At 35.1% G+C, this 22,732-nt stretch overlaps 1 protein-coding gene across 1 annotated transcript in view; it reads left to right on the plus strand.

Moving 5' to 3' along the window:
* Positions 1–9,095: 9,095 nt before the first annotated feature.
* The window catches only part of LOC131038504 (uncharacterized), a 35,316-nt gene continuing 21,679 nt past the window's right edge, over positions 9,096–22,732 (plus strand). Inside the window, exons 1-5 of the mRNA XM_057970952.2 lie at positions 9,096–9,551; positions 10,959–11,096; positions 11,658–11,739; positions 12,243–12,319; positions 20,253–20,359. Coding sequence (XP_057826935.2) covers positions 9,267–9,551; positions 10,959–11,096; positions 11,658–11,739; positions 12,243–12,319; positions 20,253–20,359 — 689 coding nt within the window. The 5' untranslated portion in view covers positions 9,096–9,266. The remainder of the gene's footprint in view (positions 9,552–10,958; positions 11,097–11,657; positions 11,740–12,242; positions 12,320–20,252; positions 20,360–22,732) is intronic.

A 22,732-nucleotide genomic window follows, 5' to 3' on the forward strand; every position in this document is an offset into this window, starting at 1 on the left:
CCATGTCTATACTAATTGTGCCAAATATAGGGCTCTCCTGCATGCATGGAGAAGAATTTTTCCTTATTACTGCATCCCTAAATGGCATGCATGTTTCTCCAAAAGAATCTCTTTGCACATCCATGCAAAGCTCCTGCATGCAATCGACAACCTCACAACATACCCCATAAGTGCAGGGGAAAAAAACTCAAGCAAGGTCAAAATTTCTCAACTCAAAAGCTCACCAAACAAGAGGGGCCAACACCCAACCAACCACACCACTCTATCTTCCCATGACACCCACATAGCCCCCAAACCAACCATAAAAACCCTTAGCCAATCACCAATCTAATGCCTTTAAACCTACAAAAATAACCCCTCCCAATGTTGCTGACCCAGACCTCTCTAAAAGCACCCCCACACAAAATAGTAGCTACAAAATGCGTAGCAAAGAACAACCTGCATGGCTAGGGTTTCCCCTAGCCTACATGAACTAGAGCCAACACCATCCTCTTGTCCATCATTCCTAGATTCATTATTAAAAACTATCACGAATTAGTTAACTATAAAAATGCTACTCTTACCATTGTTTAGAATTATGCTCCAACTTCATGCCTTACAATAAAGAAATAATCTGCATATTTCCATTTTAGAATTTAAATTGAATAAAGATTGTCTAGAATTCTTTTCTCGTGGATTAATAATCAAAATGATAAAGAAACACTCCCAAAGGAAAGAAAGAATATTGACACTCAGGAAAGCATTAAATTATTCTATTAAATGTTTATTGAAATTTAAAAACTCTTCAATTCCTTTTCAAATAAAACTTAGCTTTTTTGTTCATTCCCCCAAAAAGTAGTATTATATTGAAAACCCAAAATTATATTTATACTCCATTGATCCATATAGGAGAATACATCTAAAATAAGTAAAAAAAAAGGAAATATTTTGAAGGGCATGACACAATCTGAGTTAAAGAATAAATTTAGGAAATAAAATGTATTAGCATGCTATGGTTGTTTATTTACACACCTGCAATTTGTAGACATCTACACGTAGGGGTTTAGTTGACCCAATGCTCTCTCTTGCAATAGACAATAACAAATTTGGAACATATTATTGAAACATATTGAGAGACTATTCCTTACCATCTCTTTTAAATTATCTCCAAATTCTTACATTATCATGGCTCATGAATACAACAGACCTAAGTTCCACAATCCCTCTCGTATCAAAATAGACTTCGCCATCCTTAAATTTTTCGAAGAATTACAATTCAATGTATTATGCATCCTACTATACATGAACACTTCATGCCTTAATGGGTTCCTCGATTTTGAATCGCATACCATCACCACTTAGAGACCAAGAATTAACCACAAACTATTTAGAAAATGTCAAAATTATAACTATTAACAAAATTAACAAGACAAAGACTACATAAGATCCATCATAAAAGGAAAACACGTGGAGAGTACGTAGTATCTGATAGCCATCTTCACAGTTACAAAATTGATTTGAGATACAAATACCAATTACAATTTGTAAACATTTGTTATTCATGACACCATGTCATGATTTTCTCAATATTGGACTAATTATTCATTCAAAAATCAATGGAGACTTCTAAAGCCATTATCCTTATCTCTATTCTTCATTTTGTGTTTCACATTTTGTAGATAAAAAGAGATAGTGGAAGGCATTTCCATTTCTAATGGGATAAGAAGAAATGATATGGATCACAAAAAAATATGTAAAAGATAGGGATAAATATAATTATTAAAACAAAAAATGTATTTGTTCATTATATATATATATATATATATATATATATATATATATATGAACTTTTTAACGTGACCGGTGACGTTGGCATGACATGTCCTTTGGTACCACACGGACTGGGGGGGAGACTAGACCTCGTGACCTCATGCTTCACCACTGGAAGCTCTCGCCAATCGACCTAGCCCCCCAACCCTTATATTATTATATTTTAATTCATATTGGGTTATTGTTATTATATTATGCTCCCACTGTTGGCATGGGATAAAGTCTGTAAACCAAAAATGGCTAGGGGTGTGGGTTTGAGAAATTGGAGCCTACTTAATGAGGCGATGGGTGGTAAACTGGTTTGGAGCATGTATGTAAGCCCTAATCAGAAATGGGTCAAGATATTGGCGACTTAATATCTGGATTCCTATGAAAGGTAGTGCATTTTCTCTATTCAAAACTTACCAAGGGGCTCAACAATATGGAGTTTCATGATTGCTTGTAGAAGTCTTATTAAAAATCACATTACCTAGCAATTGGGGAAAGGAGATAAAGTTGATTTCTGGATGGACTTATGGGAAGCCTTTCCCATTATGGGTGATGTGTTGGGTTTGTATGAGGTAAAACATGTCACAAAGGAGAGATAGGGAAACAAAGTTTGAAAAAATTATGTGGAAAGGACAAGAGATAATGGGATTGATGCATGGAAGCAGAAAGATTTGCAAGATCTACACCTTCCTCAACAACAAGTGGAGCTTTACAAAAATTCATTACAGTCTAGAACGCCCCTCTTTTTGAATGCAAAGGATGAAATTAAGTGGTGTGGTGCGAAAACGGGACAGTATTCAGTCAAAGTGGGATTCAAGCTTTTGGAAAGTGAGATGGGGGATGCCTCATGGCCTTTCAATTTATGTTGGAAAGATTGTTGCCTGCCTAAAGGAGGTACCTTTGCTTGGCCTGCTTTGAAAGAGCAGATTCTTATAGGAGATGGACTTTGTTGACTGGGGTTTCATGGCCCCCTTTGGTGTTATTTGTGTAAACAAGATGTAGAGAATGTAAATCATTTATCACAAAACTATGATTTCACTTAGTATTGTTGGGAGCTATTAGTGCATAAACTAAATTGGGCACTACCTTTCCCTTCAAAATTAATTGAGTTCTTTCAAAGTTGGAAAGGGGATATCTCCAAATTGGTGTATTCAGGCATCTGGTATATTGCTCCTTCAATTGTGAGTTGGGAGATTTGGAAAGAAAGAAATAGGTGTATCTTCCAAGCGAAAGAGGAGTCTTGCAAGAGAGTGTGGAGTAGGATTGAGCATGCGATTTCAACAATAGTGAATGTGACAACATCAATTCATAATTATCAGAAGTCCCTTTTCAACATGGAGGATAAATTGTTACAATCTAGATGGCCTCTTTTGAAATTCAAGACCATTAATGGGCTTGGTAGGGTCAATCCTATTTGTGCCAAACGACAAAATACAAAGTGGAGTAAACTAGCGGCAGGGTGGATAAAGAAAATTTTTGATGGGGCATTAAGAGGTACTCTTAGGGTTTCTAGAGGAGGATGTATTGCAAGAAATGATGATGGGCAAATTATGGCCAAAGGAGCACAATGTTTACTAGAGGGAACCAACAATGAAGCTGAGGCACAAGCTGGACTTTTGGCAATCACATTGGTAGAGAATCTTTTGGTCACAAAATTACATTTGGAGGGTGGCTTAAAAATTGTAACAAATGCAATCACTAAAGGGGCTTCACATTATTGAATAATTAATAAAATGATCCAAATTATTGGGGAATAAATCAATAATTTGCAAGATTTCAAAATCTCACATATTTGAAGAGAAGGAAATTTGGAGGCAGATGCTTTGTCCAACGCGGGGTGTGAGTTGGACAACTGAACAATGAAGTGGTGGGACGATGGTGGGGAACACATGGAAGGGAAATTATAAATTGGCATAATCTTTTAAAAATATTTTGGTTGATTGTAACGACATGTTTTTTCGCTCCTTGGGTCAATGCATGGTTGGCCACCTTATGTGCGTTTATTGTGGTCGATGTTAGTACGTTGTCGTTATCTGCTCGCGTACCTATGTGGAGGGTTTTGATGGGACGTGACGAGGGTGGAATGCACAATGTTTTTATTGCTTTTATGTGGGCTGAGATAGACATCCTTAAAATGAGGATGCATTTATAAAAAATATGACAAAACTTTCAGTCGTGGCCTTTTTAGCAGATGCAAGGGTGTCATTCACCTCAAAAATTAAGAAGTACTTTTTGGAAGGTGACAAAGGGCTAAAGATAACCCAGACAAAAGGCATCCATGGAAGTGAATTTCTTGTTTCATTTGATCAAACAACAACTGGCTTTCTTTGGGAAGGTTTCAGAGAAGAGGCTAGGAGGTATTTTTAAGTTTGACGATGACCTCCTTTTGAAGATTATTGAAACGTTATTGGGAGAAGAATACTTTCTTTTTGAATTTCGATACTGCACCAACATGGACATTATTTCCATGTTGGTGGCATGGGGTTTGCGGCTTGGGATAAATGAGGAGGTTGTGTGGGTTGCTAAGGCTTGTGTGCCCGATCACTCTTTGTGTGGTCTTACGTCTTTAATGGCTCAGGCAATCACATAGACCAGTGAGAGGCAATTGGCAGTAGCTCTTTCCTTGACCAAAGAAAAGTATGATGAACTATTAAAACAACATGCGAGGCAATATGGCTTTAAGGGATGCTTTCTAACATGAAAATGTTTGAAAAAAGGGCCTTCACTCTTGTTCTGTGACAACAAAGGGGTGTTAAATATTTCCAAGAATCTAATATTTCACGAGTAAACAAAGCACGTAGAGCTCCATTGTCACTTCATATGATAGTTTGTTGAAGATGGATCTATGATGTTGTAGTATGTTCCAACTAAGGATCAGATTGTAGACATTCTAACCAAGTCTTTGAGCTCAAACAAGTTTGTAATATTTAGGGCACAACTTGGTATAGTTAGTAGAATGACCAATAAGGGAGGGCATTAAAGTAATATTATTATATTTAGCTTTTAATGGCCATGTTAGTCATTTAGTTAGTTTTAGTAGCTTCCTTTTATTGTTTTTGTTCTTAATCATTTCTGTTTTAGAAACATCATTTGTAATTGCTTATTTAAGGAGTATCCCTCTCCTTTGATAATCGATCGATTACCATTTCATGTCTATGCAAGTGAAATTAACAACTTGTACATAAATAAGTGACAATGTATTCGAGTATTAAAATATAAAATTAATAGCATTTTTAAGGTTAAAATTAGTGAGATGGGAACCAAATAGTGTCCAAAGAAAAGGAGTAGATTAGCGAAAATGTCAAGTGGAGAAGCACACATTAGAAGGAGAAAAGAAAGCACAAACATGGGGAACAAAAATTTGAGAGTATATGAAGATGAGTTTGGAGGAATCCAATAACAAGTAGAGGATGGCAATCTAATATCTCACACCAAATGGTGCAAGGATAAAAAGAGAAGAAAATTAAGAAGAATTTTTACTTTTTAGCATTAGTTGTCAACGCAGGAAAAGTGACAATGGTAGAAATCAATGGCAGCAGATTCAAAAATCATAAAAAAAAGAAAGGACCAAGTAACGTATCAAATAATTGTTTGTAGAATCCTTATTAGAACTTCTTAATGGATGGAATACATTGGGACTGTAGGAGTAGCATGATCAAATCTATTGTATCATGGGAATATGGGCTCTTTTAGTGATCATAATATGATTGATTATGGTGAGACTCTAGTTGATGTGGCTTCTCATTAGGAAGTTGGTACTTTATATGTAGGATAAATGGCAAAAATGAAAAGGCCACTCCCCCTCAAGCTAATATCTTTGTTATAGAGTTGAATGAGGAATGAAGGCAAAATTCATAGAATGTGTATTGAAATATTCCTCACTATGGCACGAGGGATGAATCTCTTATATCAATCCCTATAATAAGATATCTCCTTCATACTAATAGTTAACTTTGTCAATTAAATATTATAATAATAACATAAAGACATGGTAAAATAAAATAAATAATTAGCCTTAATAATTTTATTTTTTTGCTTTGATGAAGAGTTTAATAGAAATATAAAAATATAGTAACATCTTAATAATAATTTAATAGTAATTATAATATAATAATATAATTTTTTTAAACGTGGATTAATGAACAAATATGATATCTTTTAGCATACTTTACCTATATTTCTCTAAAAATAGGTATACTAGTAATTATAGTCAGTCATCAATTTCAATAAGGGAGTTTTTATTGACAAACATTCTTCAATCCATTATGTGCGCCTCAACGTAATAAACTAGCATACCCATCTTTAGAGGAATATAGGTAAAGTACACTGAAAATATCATATTTGTTCATTATTCCACTTTAAATTATTAAATTATTATGTTGTAATTAATACTAACTTATTATTATGATATTGTAATTAATATTAAAATATGATATATTATTATGTTTTAATGTATTCTTATTGTTCATATTTCTATTAAACTCTTTATAAAAGTTAATTTTTTTTTAATACCAAATTACTATTATTATATTTTTATATTTCTATTAAACTCTTACGAAAGTAAAAAAATCTACTAAGACTACATTGTTATTATTCTATCATATCATTATATTTTTATTTTATTTGCGTTTTTATCCTTATCCTTGAGAAAAAAATGGATTCCACCATAATTAATAATATTAGTTTTAGATAATTACGAAGTTAACTAATTGCATGATGGAGATAGACATAATTGATTTGAGCTAAACTCATAGTAAGTGGTAGTTGAGAGGTGGAAGTGAAGATATAAGTAGCATTATATAAAGGAGTTTTTATTGATATTCTTCAATCCATTATGTGAGTATAATATGTCTCGACATAATAAACAATTAAAATCTAATGACTATTTTTTATCATCTACTTTATTTTTTATTTCAAATTTTAAAATATTTAGACATTAAAAAATATATTAAAATTTAGAAGTTTTAAATAATGAAAGTTTTTATTATAGAGTAATAGACGTTTCCATTAAATTTTTATAATACATATATAATTTTTTAATATGTTTAGATTATCGAAGGATTGTCATAGTTTTAATTCTTTTTTCCCCATCTTGTGGATACAAGTTGAGACATGGTCATGCCCCATCATTGGAAGAGAATGAGGATCCCAATCTCAAGGTTCTAAGAATCGCGAAGCCTGTGTTTAGTCTGTCTTCTCAACTATCTTTCACCTTTTCTCATAGGTGCAGTGCTCTTGGCTAGCTCTAGATTCTAACAAGTTTGCTTGCTTGGAGCATGCTATTTCTCTTGTTCATGCTCAATAACATATAGATGAAGTCTAGGAGGAGGAGGATGCTCTCACTAATTGGGAGCCTATTGATCATCACTAATATTTGGGGCGAACCAAATGAACATGATCCTCCTCTTGTAAGTGCTACTCTCCTTGCTTAGCAACTTTTTATGTTTATAGATGTTCAATTTTGACCATGTCTAAGCTATTTTTATCCTTATTTATCTTGGATTTGATTCCACATAAACACCAAGATTATACCTTTTTACCACCCAATTTTTATGATTCTAGCAAGTTTCCTTGCTTGAAGCTTATTTTGTTGTTCGTGCTCAACAAGCTATGGATGAAGACTAGGAGGATGAGGACCAAATGAACATGATCCTCCTCTTATTAGTGCTACTCTCCTTGCTTAGCAATTTTTTATGTTTATAGATTTTCAATTTTGACCATGTTTAGGCTATTTTTTTTATCTTTTTTGTTTTGCATTTGATCTCATAGACACCAAAATTATACCTATTTACCACAAAATTTTTATGATTCGTGCAAGTTTCCTTGCTAAAGCTTATTTCTCTTGTTCATGCTCAACAATCTATAGATGAAGACTAGGAGGATGACGATACTCTCATTAATTGGGACCCTATTGATCATCATTGATGTTTGAAATAAATCAGATGACCACGATCCTTCTCTTCTTAGTGCTACTCTCCCTGCTTATAAACTTTTTATGTTTATAGATACTCGAGCTTGACCATGTTTAGATTATTTTTATCTTTTATTTTGATCTTTGATTCAATAGTCTCCAGGGGAGAGGGACCAATTGGCGAGAAGGGTCCAATACATGCTATGATATTTGAATAAAATGGGACCAATAGTGGTGCTCTAGAATCATGCCAATGCTTATCCCCAAAAAAGTAGCTTTTAAATTAAAAAAATAACCAATTATGGGATGCCACATTGGTGCACAAGTAAAGATGACTTAGTGCATACTATTTGGTCTTATCACAATTTGAGACCATTTTGGACACTTTCACAAAAACGCATGTTGATGTGGCATCATACTTGGTCATGCGGACTTGAAAACGAGTTTTTTAAGTAGGGGACTTGACAAGTCAATTGCTGTACAAAATTGAGAATAATTTGAAATATCCACATAAGATTTTGAAAAACACAAAATCAGAATACACATGAATAGAATCCTCCCCTCTACTTAACAACTTTTATATTCACAAATGATAGAAATTGACCTTATTTAGACTCTCTTTTATCTTTAGTTTCAAACTTAGATTCCACATAGAGTCAAAGATTATAACTTTCTACCATCCATTTTTAACCAGTGGAGAATGTTATAAACTGAACACCTAAAATCATTACAAATTAGGAGTCATTGATGGACATATAACTTGTCGATGAATGTTAATGTGGTCCCTCAAATTTAAGGTGACCAATTGTTGATATTTGGAGATGGAGTGTACAAGTTTACGTTTGGCATGAGCAATAATAATAAGGCGGGTATTCCAAGGCACTGTCATCTTTTAGTTCAAGTCCTTTGATGGGTGATGACGTATTAAAGCAAATCTTCCTTCCTTGAAAAGGATTCCGATGCCTATGCCTATGCCATTGCCCATGCTTTGCTTCCTCAACGCGACAAAAACGTATAACAAATATCCTACCGACCTACCATTGACGACCCTCCACGTGTCACAATGTTCATGCAAGTGCGTGGTCGGAGAAAGACGACGTCACCGGAAATTGAAATCCACGGTGGAAGTCGGTTTGTGGACGTTAAAAATCTTCTGTTTTATTTTATTCTATTCTTATCAGATTGCCGGAGTGTGCCTCCGCATGCCGGTTTGTTGATTTTTTAATCGATTTTCTAATTTTTTTAATTAAATGTACGGTCATTAAGCACGGCATGTACGCATCGACTCTCAATTTTTATTTTTAGAGTTTTTGTTGAATTTGATTTAATTCTTAAATAAATAAAAATTATTTACTTTTTGTGTTGGCTCTACCATGCTTTTGCGCAGAGGGGAATCAGGCAAAGACGGTTTAAAGAGCTTTCCTTCCCTTGAATGGGGAAGAGCGAGCAACTAGAAACCCTCTCTCCGGTTGTGCATTGCCCGTCTTGGGGTCTGCCGATCTGTTCCGATCTGATCTGATCTGACTTTCACATTCTGTAATCTGTTTAGAATGTGAAAATGTATATGAAGACGCTGCTTGCTGTGGGGTGGGGAAGAGTGAAGCGCGTCTGGGAATCAATGGGGGCGTACGAGTTGTTGAGGGGGGACGAAGAGAAGGGTATTGCAGAGAGCAATAAGAGTATTGGCAATGGTTTGTCGACGGAGGAAGGGTACGGAGTCAATGGGGTGGAGCTCGTCAAACGCCATTCTTGTGGAGAAGAGAGCGTCGCCAGCAAGGCCAAGGGAGCGGGACAGAACAAGCGCCTCGCCTCACTTGATGTCTTTCGTGGCCTTACGGTTGCGGTACAGCTCAAACTCATCCCTTTTCGCTAATTCTACTGTACGTGCTTTTAGGTTTGAGTGAGATGATTTTGGAAAAACTGTGCAGGCTTTTTTATTCAACATCTCAAATCTCACTCAGTATTACATCATTAATACACGGAAAGTAGATATTTTGAGTTTGTGTAAGTTTGTATTGCATAATTGGAGAATTTCGGTTTCCTAACCCCTTCTGATATTTACGTTTTCTACCCCCTTTTTATAGTTTCTGTTAATGTGTACGACAGCTACCTATTCAAGTGCGTACATCTCCTGTTGTAATTTTCTTGTTCTTGAAAAGGCATCTTGAAGGAGACTCAAAACATCGGAATTGGAAATATTACAGTGGTATCCAGATATATGATTTATGCCTGATTGTGAAAATCTGAATTTTTAAAGTACCTAGACAAATAAGTCCATTCGGCATCAGGGTTAGCTTGATAGCTGCAATAATAGTTGCACACATAAGAAACAATCGTAACCACATAGTTTCTTGTACCGGAATTTTTGTGCCCGATCATAACATTTGTGTTTTGAAGTTTTGGAAGATATTTTCATTTATTCTTCCTTTGAGATCGAAATTTTACTTTGGATAGCTTGCATGATTCACGATTGCTGCAAATTTCGTTTTTTGATTGGTGTGTTCCACAGCGGCAGCCTCTCATTTTAAAATTATGATTGATGGAGAAGTAAAGAGTCTTTCCTGGCTTTTAATTTGGAGAAACTGAAGTTTTAGGTGGGAAGTTTCCTTCAGAAACAATTAGGGTGTGGATGGAGAATGAGGCATCTGGGTGAAGTATTAAAGATTTCTATGCAATAGTACATGATATGCAGGATCCAAAAAAGAAATTAGACATTCAGCATGCTATATCTTAAATAAGCTTAAATGGAAAACATGCACAAAATGTAGAACTCTAACAAAAAAATCACTTTGATATTTGTGAATATGACGGTACTGAAAACATCATAAGTTTTGACCACAATAAGCAATATGCACGAATGTGAGACACTGTTATATGTTTCAAGCTCCTATGGCAGGTTTATATATCTCTGAAGAATTCGGTGTGTCATGACTGTAGTTCAGATAGATAGGAGTTTGATTATCAATCTACTGTTTTGTATTGAGAAAATGAAAAAGGAGGGACAGAAGGAATTGAGTCCCAATTAGCTGCCAGTCATCTGTTTCAAAACTCTCATTTCTGCTTTATATTGTAAAGGAATATGAGTGTTAAATTAATTTTTCTTGCGTTCACAGATTGGAAATGAATTTGAGACCTACTCAATCACATGGGCAGTTCTGTATTATAAGTTATTTCAGTTTGGACTATTTGCAATTTTACTAGTGTCTGTTAAACATCTTTGCTGCCTAATTTTCTCGTTGTGCTTTTGCAGCTCATGATATTAGTTGATGATGTTGGTGGGATTGTACCTGCTATCAGTCACTCTCCTTGGAATGGTGTTACACTTGCAGACTTTGTAATGCCGTTTTTTCTCTTCATTGTTGGTGTTTCTCTTGGACTTGTGTATAAGGTATTTGTTTTGAATTGGATTATCCATATATATCTCATTAATTGATGGAGATGTTGGTCCATGATGAATTCTTAAATCCGAGATTTGAATTTTAAGTTGGGAATGAATGAGCGTGCTTCATGATTATAGTTAAAAGCCTAGAGAGCTCACATTATGTACTGACTGGTGTTTTCTCTCTCATAGGAGTTGAAAGAGTAAAAACGTGTAGCTTTGAATGCAAGCACATGTGATATAATTTTTAGAGGGAATTATGTTATTGTAAATTTGCATCAGTCTGAATTCAAGGAGTATAGAATGTGCAAATGCTAAAATTGACTTGTTTAATATTTTTTTTGCCTTGTTGCTTTGCAATGCTTACTTTCATAACGGAGTATTGTGTAGTTTGACTGCACCATCTTAATCAATAGGTAAACTGTAAAATCATCATGAGTGTCTATGTGTTCGATTCTTAGAAAAAAACTTTACCTCACAAGTGAAAGTAATGCTATATTGTTTAAATCTGTGGGTTATAAAATAATATGACTAATGGATAAGTTCCGTTTTGGATTCCATATCATGCAGAAAGTACCTAACAGAGTTTCCGGTACACAGAAAGCCATTTTAAGGGCCCTCAAGCTTTTGATAGTGGGAATTGTGCTTCAAGGTACTCTCTCACGTCTCCGCATTTTTCTCTTGAAAGTGGAATTGATTTTAATTCCATTTGCAAGAATGTTATCTTTAAGGTACTATTAGCTTGACAATCTAATAACTTTGACAAAAATCTGAAAGTTAAGCAATCCTTTGGGAGAGAATCATCTCTTGCAAGAACTCTTAAAAATTGATATTATATGCATATATTTGCTGGTATAAAATCTTGTGTATTTCAAATAGATGGATTTATTTTTAATTCTCTTAAGAACATAATGAGGGGTTATCACTGATCAGCTTATCTAGCTATGCTCACATAAGTGGGAAAAATATATGGTTGCTATTTTCTTATAAATCTATTTCCTGTTAAGGATTTATACACGTAAGTCAATTCATTTTAGTTATTTATTCAAAGTTTTGCAATCCTTAGAGAAATTCTATTTTGTTTGGTTGTCATATCTAAAGGCACTATAGCAAAGATCCTGTACTGAGCTGTCCACTGGTTATTTTGGGGCCCAGGTGGATACTTTCATGGAATCAACGATTTGACATATGGAGTCAACATTGAGCAAATGCGTTGGCTTGGCATACTGCAGGTCTTATGGTAGCCTTCCATTGAATTGCTTTTCTTGTTTTAGTTAGTTTGAATTTTCAATTCTGATATTTTACAGAGGTTGCTACATGACATGTTTACATAACAAAACAGAATAGAGGTTGCTTTTAGGTTATTTGATTTTCTCTGTCCTTCATATCAATTACTTAACATGCATTGCTAGTTTACGTAATTTATATCAGACAGGCTCCTTCAAGGTTCTCGGTCTAATTGAGAAGCCTCAAAAGCTCTGTGTAGGCTGGGATACCAAGTATATCTGAGTTCAGACATAGTTCTAAATTTTTGGGAATGATTTCTGTTAAACATTGCATTGGGGCCGCAATTTTTTGTGCAAATGTAATGTATTCATAGTCAGTGGGAAGACAATTTGATGTTCCTAAGTTGAATTGGAGGGCAGTGAAGTAATCTGATAGCTTCATTTGTAGGATTGTGATATCCACTGTGTTATTATGAATCATCTGTTTTATCTATAAAACTTCATTGTAGCAAATCATGCATATATTTTGTTTTTACAAGGGTTCAAAGATGGCAAGAAGGATTAACTTATGTTTTATGAAACTGTGGAAAGTGCGTTTTTTTCTTTGATATTTCTTGACTGATTGATCTATAGCTAGTGTGAGGACAATTTGATGTTCTCAAGTTGGATTGTTGGGAAGGAAACCATGGAATAATCCTACAGCTACACTTGTAGGACTGTCATATCAAGTGCATCATCATGAATAACCACTTATGTTCTATATAAAACTTAATTGTAACTTGGCTTTGAGATAACATGAAAAACAGAGAGGGTTTAATCCCACAAGATCCATGAATGGGGAATACAATTTTAGAGGTAAATTGTTGGGGATCATAGCAGAAATGAGGGTGGGCTTGCTTCCTTAATATAGTCACACTTGGTGCTTCCATGGTGATACATAGGGGTGGGCTTTGGTCCATGCATTGCCATGAGTGTGACTGTGAGCCCCACCTCTAGGAGTCCTTATGGCCACTACAAGTGTTGCCCCACTCAGTGGGATCTGTACTTGGGTCTATGGTGTGTAACTCTTCATTTTTCTCTGCTAAATCCAAGCGTCTTAGGAAAAATCTTGGGGTAAATTTAGGGGTATCTCATAGAAAACATGGGGGTGGGCTTGGTTCCTTAGTATGGATACTCTTGACATTACCTCAAGGTGCCCGGATAGCAATACATAGGGGTAGGCTTTGCTCCATGCATTGCCATAAGTGGGATCCCAATCTCCAGATGCCCCCATGGCCGCTACAAGGGTTGCCCTTCCCTAGTGGGATTTGAACCGGGGTCTATGGTGTGAAAATTCTCATTTCTATCACTAGACCCAAACCTGTTGTGCCTCTCTCTCTCTCTCTCTCTCTCTCTCTCTCTCTCTCTCTCTCTCTCTCTCTCTCTCTCTCTCTCTCCATAGATATATATATTGATAACTTGAGTGAATTGTTTTTTCTATCTAAAGTAATAATAAGGCCTGTTGCTAGAGAATTTATGGGTAGAAGAGGGAGAAATAAATGTGTAACTGCAAACTAACTCATAACTTCCATTAAGTCATATAGCTGGAATATCGAAGTATAATATAATCAGTAGTAAATAAAACTTACAATTTTATCCAATTAAATCCTTTTATAAAATTGCTTTTAAACTGAAACTGAAACCATAATGCAAAGCAATCACACATTAAACACCTGCACAAGATTTGATGTGGAAACCCAAGATGTGAAAAACCACGGTGAGTAATGCTGCTAGGATCTACTGTCCTAATCAAGCCTCACAGATAAAACAATTACAATCTTTAAGGGCACCAACCCTAAGGAGTCAGCAAACCCCTTCTCTATTGAGCACCAACTCAACCAAAAACGAACTGTTCAATGATCTGAGCACCAACTCAGATTTCTCAGAGTACCAATTCAAAATATTACTGATATTTCACTTCAAATATCAACACAAATATAACAGCAGAAACAAAAGAACAGATTTTGACAATCTGAATGTTAACAATCTTAGAGACACTGTGTAGCACTGCCTTTCAGATATACAGAAATCTATAAATGAAACTCCTTCAAATGAAATACTGCTTATTGGAACAAGTCCTGCAAATCTGAACTGTGAACTACACATATTTGAAGGTGAGATAAGTATATAGTCTTTGTAAAACAATGATGTCTGCAATCTGTGTTATATATAACTTGAAACTTATCAACACATTAAATCAGCAAACTGTATCTCTGACTTATCATTAAAATAAATCTGCAAACTGTGTTATACCTGAAATGAATTCATACATCACAGAGACTTCTTCCAATACATTTTATAATCCAGATATATCTCTTAGACTATGCTTCCTGTCAATCACCTTTAAACCCAATCGTTCTCTCTCCCTTAGAAGGATGTTGAATTCAAACCTTCAGCAAATAATGGTTTCTGAACAAAAATATTCAGACCTCTGTATATGCCTTCTATCTCTCAGACTTTTATTTATTTCTTTTGTCACTCATATCATAACTTCTTAACTTGAATAATATCTCCTTTGTGGTGCAACAGAATAATATTTCTTTTTAATACGTCACACTTATCAACCACATTATAACTGACTTGTGTCTTTAAATACAAATGTCTAACCATATGTATGCTTTTTAAAGTCATGCGCTGAAGATCAACACAACCAGAATCTGATTTGAAACTCGTGGTACCAACACAGAATATGTTAGAATCCAAACTGAAATAGTAGACTCCAATCGCAATAGTGTATCAAGGTAACACAAATGTGTATTAATTTCTGCAATCCATTATTACTTCTTTGGTTTTGGCAATTAATGCAAGTAATAGACACTAATCGGGCTGTAACTCTGAGCCTGTTGACAGGAAAGATGCTACCATTCAGGACAGAGGACATCAATGGCAAAATTATCCAACAAGATCCTTGGTTATGTTGATCTCAACCAAAATGTGAGCATAGGTGGTGTGGGAAAACTCAGAAGAGCCCCTCATCAACCAACAAAAATTTCCCCAAAGAATTCCCAATGGTTTCAAAACAAGACTCAAACCAAAACTGCAGAGGAAGATTTGGCAATCTTACCCAAACAGGAGTCATAGAGAAAGATTCAGTAGTTGGATCGAATAAGGGGTGCCAGGGTTTCAACTTAGCAAATGCTTGTCGCAATTCTATTGGTAATCACACTAAACAGTGCGGCAATCTTTGACTTTGTTAAAACCCACAACAAAGAAACCCCGTGCACAGGGGTAATTCTGAATATCACCAGTCAGATTGCAGTGCTAAGTGCTTGAGATCCATTGATGAAGGTTTGCTAGACTCGGCCAGTATCCCTTAAATCTCCCAATCAATCCATGTTTGGCAAAAAAATTCACATTTTCATTCATCTCTTGTAAAGCTTCCTCCCCCAATTCAACTTTCCGGACATTTTTAGCAGGATGGGCCAACAAAGACTGTGATTTAGGGAGATGCTTGTCTCCATTCCCAGCAAGATCTAACGGTGGATTAGTAGCATTGATCCCAACAGGCTGCCCACATAACTTCACAGTGCTGGAAGCAGGCAACGCAGCAATGCCTGGGGATCGTCGCCCAAAACCTGCCTCACTAGCCCTCCCATTTAAACTATTTTGCCTCTTGCATGTGTGGGAACCATATAAATTATTGCACATGCAAGAGGCAAAATAGTTCGACTGGGAAAAATGTTAATTTATGCTCTGAGTCAGGTAGTGAGTAGGGTGAGTTATGTTTGGAAGAAATAAGCTCTTTGTGCACAATTCTGAATACTGTGTTTGGCTTAGATGGTATCCATGCTACTTTGGATTGTCTGATCTGACATCTATGCCTTCTCTGTAAGGTTTTCTTTTATATAGACTTTCTTAATATTTTTTGAGTAATATAAAATTTTGTTTTATTTTTCAGTCTGAGAAAAACAAAAATTCAAGTTCAGGGTTTAGTGGAGCTACATAATTCAGTCCTCTTAATTATAGGTTTCAGACTTATTAGCAGCATTCAGCAGTCCCAGTTTTTCTGAATGCCTTTAGTAGTTGAATTTTAGGTTCATAGTTTCATCCTTTTAGTTATCAAACTTTACTCTTATGTTACAATAGGGTTGCAGTTAAGTAGATTCTGTGTCTGCCCTTTAAATTGTTTATAGTTTGATATATGGTAATTGCAACTTATAATGATGAGAACTTCTTTTGGGGCCATTTAAGCCTCTTTGGTCCATGTATGAAGATAGTGTTCTGATTTTCTATGTTGAATGAGCCATTTCATTGACTCATCTTAAAGATGTTTATTTTTCACTAAGTACTTGTATTTTAAATGCTAGAAGAGTTTTTTCAGAACTGTGTAGACATGTTCACTGTATTTTTCAAGACTATTGTGGTATTTTTATTGAAAATATGTAATTTTAGTTTTGTTTGAACTTGGATTTTAAATGCTATAAGAGTTTTTTCAGAACTGTGTAGATATTTCCACTGTGTTTTTCAAGACTATTGTGTTATTTTTATTGAAAATATGTAATTTTTGTTTTGTTTGAAATTTAAGGCCTTAACATATTTTTTGATTATGGTTCAAAAAGGCTTAAGAAATCTGCAGGCACTTTTCGTTCTGTTTGACAAGTCTGTAATTTCAATTTCCTTTTTCCCTCTGAAGAATTCCTAGTAGTGATGGACTTGTGTTTTCCCATGGATTTTAAATTTTCTACTAGTAATCTTAATCAGGATTTCATAGTTTTTAATACTTTGAGGGTGTTGGTATTTATTTTACTATTTTTGCTCTTTGTGCTGATGCAGAGTCCAGACCCATACTTGGGAGTTAAAAGTTACCATTCTTTTTTTTAAGATTTTAGGGAATGAAAGGCTGATTAGTTGACAAGACTCCTCAGAGAAATGATACTAGATATTTGTAAGTAGTATTGGAACGACCAGCCAGTTCGGCTTGTTCTGATGGATAATTCTCATAGACATTTTTTTTTGGAACCAACCCAAACAGCTTGGAATCTAAACTGTCCAATTTTTGAGTCTGGAAACAAAACGACATATACTTGACCTCTTCAATGGTTTTAATTTAATAAGGATCTTCAAAGAAGTTTATTGGTTTATGATCAATTATTATTAATGCTTTTAAAGTATTTGAAACTTTATCAACTTTGCATTTAGTTTGTTGAATAATTTCATCATTTATTTGATCAGTGTTCTCATAGAGCTGTATATGCTTGTGGCCTCACAATTTTTTATATTATTTATTTCTGTCTTTATTTAAAGAAACCATTTGAAAAAGCTTTCTTGTATACGAAGTGGAAGCTGAAAGGCTGCACAGAAAAGATATAAATTGGTTCTTACGGTTCATTGTCAACTTTAAAGGGTTTTTTTCAAATGCTGTGGATGCCCCTTGTGAGAGAGGTCCTGTTACTATGTTATTGGTTATTTTGGTTGGTAACATTTAGTTCGGTCTAGTGTGGTATTTGAATAAATTAGCTCTCTTAGATCTGATCTTAATTGCATTCCTCCTATGTTATAAGTTGATCTGTAAGCTCAGATGATTATTCCATATGCTAAACAATAGGTTGCAACTTAGACTTGACTCAGACATAACAGACCAAAAATATTCAACTCGGAAAAAACTCACTAAAAGCCAGCGATTTAAGAAAAATTAGAAAAAACAAACAAATTCTATGCAAGTAGGGGCTAAAAACTTAAGCACTTAGGGGCTAGCTCATGCAACATGTGACCAAACAGTCAATTAGAGGAGGCAGTTTCCAAAAAGTAATTAAAAAAGGTTTAATAAATTTTTTTAGAAATGTTTCAAAGGTGATTTCAAACCTTTAGAGGCATGTTGTGGCCTCTGTGCAAAGGTATGCCAAGTTCAAGCACCAACTACTTGAAAGTGTGTAAGAATTTTACTTGCACCTTGTAGTCTTCCCACAACCTTTGAAGGCCAATGCTGCCTGCAAATGGGCCTCACCATTTGCTTGCAATAACAATGCCCCTGCAAACAGCACACCTAAGAGCCTGTCTAGTTAAAGTACATGCTATCTAAAACCAATGCATCATCTAGCACTGTCAACTAAAACTCCAGATGACTGTTTTTCCATGTAAATTCTTTGTTTTTCCTGCATTTCAGTGTACAGTCTGCATATGGAAAGTTTCAGTGTCAGACTTGTTGAATACTTATGTGAGATCAGCAGTGAAACTTACCAAGAACTCTGCTGGAATGAGTGGCAAGTTTGACTTGCAGAAACTTGTCCGGGAAAAAAAGGTTCTGTGTACTTGTTAACTTGTTGGGTACTCCACAAGTTTGAAAACTATGCACAAATATCCACATTTGATTCAAATAAATGTTGTAAACTCGTTCATTAATTATATTAACTTGCAATGTTTAGATGAGAGAAAACACCATAAGAAGACATTAACCTAGAGAAATCTCTGCGTGGGAGAAAACTCCAGCAAAATGTGAGCTATAACTCACTTAGAATCCACAACTTCAATGACAAATATAGTGCTAGGTCACTTGTATGATAACCAACCTGAATCTCAGTGGCTTTAGTCCTAACCAAAGACCTCTAACACAGTTTTCTTACTAGTCAAAGTAGCTTACTATGGCAAACTGCTCACTAGGAACTATGGAATTCTTGAGAATTTCAACTCAATTCTCATCATAAGCTTTTTGATTCTCTCCAATTGATGTTTAGAATGCCATTTATAATGGCATGTGTAGCTTTATAAGCTTGAACAATAGTCTAATAGTCACCAGATGTTGAAAAAACCAATAAGTTGGAATGCCAAGAGATGTTTTCTTTGTTGCAGTGACAATCTCTTTCTAGCAGGGGTGTTTCATGGCTGCCACTTTTGAAATCACCACTTTCATGCAGTTTTTGTCCAACTATTAAAAGCTGCAACTGTTGCATACAGACTCAAAGCAAGGTACCTTTTGCTAAAATGTCATAAGTATTTGAGAGGAATCCAAATATGAACGAACATTCAGGTTTTGATTCCATTGAAGTCTTGTTTTTGAGTTTGCAATACAAATGTCAATAACCGTGATCACTTAAATATGAACAAATATTCAGGTTTTGATTGCATTGAAGACTTGTTTTTGAGTTTGCAACACAAATGTCAACTAACTGTGATCACTTTGTCATGGAGTCAAAAACAAAATTAGATCCATTTATGGATCATAAGTAAAAACTTTTGATTTCAACTAAGTAATTTTTAATCTTATGGTGCTGTAGGATCATCCTTTAGAAGGCAAGAGATACAATCTCATGCTTCCATAATGAGATCATTTTTCCTTGATAGGAGGTCTTAAATGTCATATACAAGAATATGTTTCCAGTTTTGATTTATGTAGGCAAATTGACTGTAATGCAGTGTTTCTAGATTTTATTGAAGTGCGAGGAATAAACAATTGAATTATAGCCTGGTTTAATATGGCTGTTTACCTACATCATGTGTTTTAGCGATTCTCTAGTACATGCTTAATCGATGGCTGGAGTGTATGAAGTTGCAAGTTATGGGAAGGCAACAAATTTTAGAGATTTTAAATGACAAGTTACAGCCATATATTTGTCAGGATTGATGATTTCATACGAATTTAATAGCAGCAAAATATATTATTAATCATTTGTTCATCAGCATGGGAAGTCTAGAAGAGAGAAAGAAAGAAATTTATTGATGTCCAAAAGTGATCGAACTAGGTTGATGGGATTTGAGAATAGTACAATAGAACAATAGCAGGGAAGAAAAGAACTTTAAAAGGCATAAAAGCATTAGATTTTTCTTTTGAAATTAAGTTTATTGGATAAACTGTTAAATATGGGGACATGTATCTTTTCATAGGCGGATGAAACCTTACGTAAGCTCCTTATTTTTAATTTTTTTTATATTTAAAATACTGCCTGACATTTTTGTTGCCATGCAGAGAATAGCATTTGGATATATAATTGCAGCATTGTCTGAAATTTGGCTAAGAAGCAATTGTGATATGGATTCTTCTTTGGGGCTTATGAAGAAATACTACATGCAGTGGTCAGTTTTTCTATATCTGTTCTGCAAATATGTAAGAGATTAAGGAAGATATGAGTAACAAGATGAAATAGATGGGGCATCACATTTTTTCAAGATACTTTGTTTATAAGCATCGTAAATGAGAAAATCATCATAGATTGTGTTCTTAGTCTGTGTGTATATTTCAATTTATTTATTTACTTTAAAATGTTACAATGAATTCAGAGTATATTTTCTTGTCATTGTGCACTTTTTCTGATCAAATTTCAAGTTAACGCATATAAATTGGTAATGGGAATATGGTTTTTAGAATTCCACATTATACATTTAGAACTGACATGAGAGGGAAGTAAGTGCAGCCTTCATCCTACAAAGTGCTTATCCTCCGTGCAACAGAGGAAACTTCTTCTTTGTCATTGTTGGCTTTGAAATTTGTGAGGTATGATGATAGTCTGCCTCGTTGGACATATAGAATACATCAACTTTTTTACCTTTGCACAATTGTGGTTTAGGTTTGCATGAAGTTTGTGTAGGTTTGCATGAAATCTCAATCAGAGAAGTTGTGGCCATATGTGGGAGCCAACACTATGATGAGCTCTTGAACTGGTGGGAGGTTGAGCAATTTAGTACCTTATTGTCTTTCCCCTTCTTGGACTTGCTGCAAATATATCCTACATTTCTTGGGACAAATATTCTGAATCTTTCTGTGTCATAAAAAACCGAAGTGGCTTATGATCTCAATGAATGTCTCCTTACCTAGAATGTAGTGGCACCATTGGTTGATGCTTGGACAATGGGTTACAATTCTTTCTCATAGGTCAAGTGGCACCAAATTGTGTCATTGGATGTTTATGAGTGATATGTGGTCAAATGCCTATGTGTGAATGTTGCATCAAGTGCATAGTTATATCAATATGCATTAGTGTAAAATTCAAAGGGGTATGCAATGTTAGGATTACCAAAACATGTGTTGTGTAGAGGCATTGCTTGAGCTCTTTTAATGTGCATTGTTGTGTAGTTATACAAATGAATGGTGCCATGGTGTTCACAATTTAATTGAACAACTAAGTGATGTGCAAAAATTCAAGAACAAATGTGTAGTAAAATATTGTGAGTTTGAGAAAGTTGCACAAATCAATGTTGTGTGAAGTTGGCTAGTCTCAAATCACTTGGAGCTTCTTGGGGTCTACGTGGATGCCTATTCGATCATTTATTTAGCATAGATAGTGGATTTGTGTGGTGCTGAAGGTGTACTTGCTTAAGTCGGCTTGCAACTTGTTTTGGTGCAATGTCTAGGATGTAACATGCTCCTCCAAGTCTTGTTGAAGATGAGGGTTTCATCCAAGTAGACAATGATGGAATTGATGAAAGATATGAGATGCATCATACAATTTATTTGGTGCATTGAATGTATGTTGTTGGTACATTGGTAGGCTGTAAGGCATAACCATGCACACATACAATCTCTCCTTTGTTTTGAATGCCCTTTTCTGTATGTCTTTAGGATGGATTGGTACCTAATGATGTCCTAACTTGGGTTGATCTTAGTGAATTATTGGGCACCTTGGAACTAGTCCAAGCAATTGTTTATGTTTGAGAAGGTGATAGTCAATGTCGATGTGCCAAGTGCCATCTTCCTTTGGCACAAGGACTATCTGGTTGTCCCATGTAGAAGAGCTTGGTTTGATCTTGTCTTGATCAATTAGCTCCTGGATTTGGCATCAAACTTCATCATTCTTCCAAATAGATTTGTGATATGGTGGGCTATTCAAAAGAGGGGGTTTGGAAACCAAATCAACCTTGTTTTACCATTTAGTGTGGGAAGATCTTTTTGCCCCTCAAAGATATCATTGTACTATTATAGTACCTTGTTAATTGATTGTTGCTGCCGCGATGTTTGTGTAGCTTTGTGTACTTGCTTTCTTGTGCCGTTGTTGTCTTGGTATTATACTAAGATCAAGCATGCTTCCAAATTTTTCAAATTTGTTTTTTCAAAGTACTTTTGTCAGGATATCAGTTGGTTGCTGTGTAATTGAATAATATATCAATTTGACATTAAATGATCCAAGGTTCATGGGCTCCAATCATCACATTAAATTAAATATAGCTGTTTAACACCATGCACACCACAATTATAGTCAAATCTGTCTTTTAAAATGAAAATAGCATTTGTTTGGGGAGGGGAAAGCTACCCCTTCCTAGAGCAATGACTTAAAATGGGGCATTATTAGTGGTCAAGCCATGTAGAGAGGTAGGTGAGGTGAATAAAATAAAAAGGTAGGAAAGTGGGAGGTCAGCAAGGTGAGGAGATGCCAGTTTGGTGGGAAAAAGTTTGAAACCCCAACAAAAGGCCCACATATAGAAACCCAAACACAAATCCTCAATACAAGAGAA

Source organism: Cryptomeria japonica, chromosome 10 (genome assembly GCF_030272615.1).
Source record: "Cryptomeria japonica chromosome 10, Sugi_1.0, whole genome shotgun sequence".
Taxonomy (NCBI): Eukaryota; Viridiplantae; Streptophyta; class Pinopsida; order Cupressales; family Cupressaceae; genus Cryptomeria; species Cryptomeria japonica.